The following is a 3,908-nucleotide window of genomic DNA, read 5'->3' as shown; positions in this document are numbered from 1 at the left end:
TGTGTCCTCAAGGTCACCTGAGTGGTACAAATGGGAGTGGAGCCTTCTCGGCTCCAGGATGTCTTCTGCTCTGGGCCCCTTCCCCGTTGAAGACAGGCACAGGCTGTTGGGGATGAGTCTGTGTTGTTGCATCTCAAACTGAAGCACAAATGGTTCCTGGAGTCCGCAATGTTTTCTGGAAATCCATTCATGCTCCTGCACCATTCGAAGGGGGTCCATCCCAAAGTGCTCAACTAAATGTCTATGGAAGTCCTCAGTCATCCAGGACACGGTTGTCCCAAAGGTGCTTTTTCAAAAGGCAACTACACTTTCTAACAATACAGGCCTGGAGGTTCTCCTTCTTCTGTGGTTTTCTGGGTTTTCTCAAAGCATTAAGAAGTTGTTTTTCCCCACTTGATCCTCTCACCTCCCCTTTGGTGGCTGACAAAAACAATTTCCTGATTAAGTTTCTAATGGTCAGTTTAGATATCTCTGATGAGAATGTCTTGGCCTGTAGTTGAAAATGAACCTGAACCAAGGGATTGGGCCCCTGTAGAGCACAATAAAAGCCAGACTTGAATCTCTGAAGACCTTCTCTATGAACACCTATCAAGGACAAAGGGGTTTTTGTGGGTGACAAGAACATTCTGTTTGCTGAAGTACAAATAAAAAACAAGAAGGCACTGAAGTTTGCAGAGAAACATTTTCTTTAATTTTGCAATAATGTAAAGTTCGTATAATCTTGTATAAATACAGGAAGAGATGCCACTTGTCCGTGTGCCCAGGTTTTGCACGCAGAATGGTAGTGTTTGCCTTGAAGGATTGGACCGGTTGGTTCATCACCTGGTCGGATCCGGTTTCCGTTTTGGTGTCAGGGGAAAAAAGCCACACCACCCGCTGCCCTCCCCCTTTTCTCCTGAATCTCCCTGTTCTTCTCTCTTGATCCTAGATATCCAGCCCCCCAAAGGACATCATCTCAGAGGGGTATAAATAAGCGCCCGCTGCCCTCCTGGGCTACACTTTGCAGGCTGAAGAGGAGATTGCAAGATGAAAACTCTGCTGTTGATCCTGGGGGTTGTGGCATTCGTGTACCTGGAGCCAGGTAAGGCTCTCAAGCTTTGCTCTTGGGTGGCAATTAAACCTAAAACAAGGGGGGGCAGAGGGAGGTATGGTACTTGTCCATTCTGTTGTTGGAACTTTCTCACTGTTTTGCTCTCCATAAGGAGGGTCCATGGAGCCTTCAGGGGTAGACAATGGAATTCTCCATTTGGAAAGAAGCCCATCGCTGTTCCAGGTTGGCCCTTTGGGGTAGACTGCCTCTGAAAGGAGAGGTTCCTTTGTGTAGCGAATTCTGCCATGAAATGAATCCTGGGAATGAAATGAAAGATGTTTCCTTTTCCTAGCCATCTGTTCGCCTCTCTCTGGCTTTGCCACCATTCAGTATTTCGAATGATACGGCCAAAGGGGATTGGTCATGCCTCCTTCAAGTCAAATCTGCACATTCCTCAACATCAACCTGAGATTGGTTGTTGCTGCTGGCATTTCCTAGAATCCTTGATCTATCATTCAACTCGGGGGGGGGGTGTCTCCCATCCCAGGATTAACCAACCCTAACCCTGCTTAGCTTCCAGACAGAGACCAGACACTGAAGTTTCCATTTGCTTATATTTTATGGCCTGTTTCCTATGTCTAGACCGTTTGATTTCGATTCTCCTGCTTGAGCGGGGGGGGGGGGGCTGGACTAGAAGACCTCCAAGGTCCCTTCCAGCTCTATTCTATTCTATTCTATTCTATTCTATTCTATTCTATTCTATTCTACTCCACTCCACTCCACTCCATTCCATTCCATTCCATATTTTCTATTCTATTCCTGTTCTTTTCTATTCTATTCTATTCAATTCCATTCCATTCCACTCCACTCCATGCCATTCCATATTTTCTATTCTATTCCTATTCTATTCTAATCTATTCTATTCTATTCTATTCTATTCCATTCCATATTTTTTATTCTATTCTATTCTATTCTATTCTATTCTATTCTATTCTATTCTATTCCATTCCATATTTTCTATTCTATTCTATTCTATTCCATTCCATATTTTCTATTATATTCCTATTCTATTCTATTCCATTCCATTCCATTCCGTATTTTCTATTCTATTCCTGTTCTGTTCTGTTCTATTCTATTCTATTCCATTCCATTCCACTCCACTCCACTCCACTCCACTCCATATTTTCTATTCTATTCCTGTTCTGTTCTGTTGTATTCTATTCTATTCTATTGCATATTTTCTACTCTATTCTACTATTCTATTGTAATCTAATCTAATCTAATCTAATCTTTCTAGGGAAATTTTCACAGCTGATCTTTCTATTAAATAATCTATCATCTAATATATAACAAGATTACAAGAATAGAAAAATAAATATCAAAGCAAGATTTCTATGTTTTATTTCTTTCATCCAGGATACACCAGGAACTGTTGCATATGCCCCTCTTGGACTCTGTCTTGTAGAAGTGTTTCAGAAGTGTCCAGCTGATGAAGGAATGTGCTTTAAAATGTGGAATTCTACTGTCAGGGTGATGGGTAAGCACAGTCCTTATCTTTTCTCACAGCTTTTCTTCTCGAACCCAAACTAGAACTCCCAAATGCCTTTAAGAGTTGGAGGTCATGTAGAAGCTTTCTGTGCTCTGCCCGGGTTCCCCTGAGGTCATGGCCTGTGGCTGGACAGTCTAAGGAATGCAAGGGAAGGGGGGGCTTGGAATGGGGAGCCCCATCCATCCCAGCAACAGCACAGATTGGAGGGGGGGACCTTCTTTAGAGAAAGGGGGAGGGAATGGCTGGGAGAGCTGCGGGTTTATTCTGACATTGACGGAAATTGGATTAAGCCATGAAATACCCAAGAGGAATGGCATTGCCCCCAAGTCATGTCAGAATACGGGACATTCCCCCAAAGATATCCTTGTTTATTCATTGACTCCTGAGTATTCCCTAGAGGAGGAAGGAGGTCCGCCTTCCTACTGGGAGAGAATCCATGAATAGATTAAAAGTGGCTTTACCATTTTGTTCAGCAACAGCCCCAGATCTGTTCTTTGGCATGTTTAATAGTCATTCTGCTTTGTGTTTCCTTCACAGAAAGGACGTACATCAGGGGATGTGCTGCAGCGTGCCCTGATCCGGTTGGCGATGAGAAAGTTTACTGTTGTGTAACAGACAACTGCAACAAATAGTTCTAAAAGTGGCTAATTTATTTGAGTTTTGATCTCATCCATCATGGACCTTCCTTGAAGATTTATGCTTCTGCCTTTACAACAGGATGGTCCATAATCCCCCCTCCCCTGCTTTCTTTGACCCCTCACCCTCTTTCCCTTTTCTCTTGTTCCGCAAGCTTCTTTCTGCTAGTTCTGTAGTTTGAGAATCCAATAAACCTCAGCATTCGATTCAAGTGTTTTGATTTTTCGAGTTTCCCGCTCAAAACTGAACATCCCTCTCACAACACCCATAGTTAGAGAGTCTCCCTCCAGGATCCATCAGGCAGTGATGCTGGGAAGAGCAGGATTAGGTCCAATCCCTGTTGAATCATGGCTTGGCTTGGCTCACTGGGTAGTAACCCTACATTCAGACAGGGTAAAGAAAGAGGAGAAACCCACAACCGAGTCTTTCCTCAGTGAAACCTACAAGTCCAACGCTGCTCTTTCCCTCCCTTTCTTCTCTCTGGGGCAAGCTGAGAGGAAGAGGAAGAGGCCTTGAAATAGAGGAGGGGGATTGGGGTGAAGGATGTCAGGCCTCTTCTCCCTCACCCCCACCTGAGAGAAGACGGATCTCGATTCAACAGCTGGCACTGAAGGCTTCTCTCAAGCTCTCCTCAGTTCTACAGTGTGAGCGTTGGAGGGGACCCCAGAGATCACCTAGCTGGGTGTTGGGGCT

At 44.3% G+C, this 3,908-nt stretch overlaps 1 protein-coding gene across 1 annotated transcript; it reads left to right on the top strand.

Annotated features, from left to right (window-relative positions):
* Positions 1-995: 995 nt before the first annotated feature.
* On the top strand, positions 996-3,305 carry LOC107293933 (three-finger toxin 3-like). Its single transcript, XM_015823122.1, is given in 4 exon segments — positions 996-1,081; positions 2,447-2,499; positions 2,501-2,567; positions 3,117-3,305. Coding segments are annotated over 4 exon segments (270 nt in total). The 5' UTR covers positions 996-1,026; the 3' UTR covers positions 3,212-3,305.
* The last annotated feature ends 603 nt before the right edge of the window (positions 3,306-3,908 follow it).

This window comes from Protobothrops mucrosquamatus, unplaced genomic scaffold (assembly GCF_001527695.2).
Source record: "Protobothrops mucrosquamatus isolate PMUCROS unplaced genomic scaffold, P.Mucros_1.0 scaffold1777, whole genome shotgun sequence".
Classification (NCBI taxonomy): domain Eukaryota; kingdom Metazoa; phylum Chordata; class Lepidosauria; order Squamata; family Viperidae; genus Protobothrops; species Protobothrops mucrosquamatus.
Note: the sequence above shows the minus strand (reverse complement) of the source record. Positions and strands in the feature narration are given on the sequence as shown.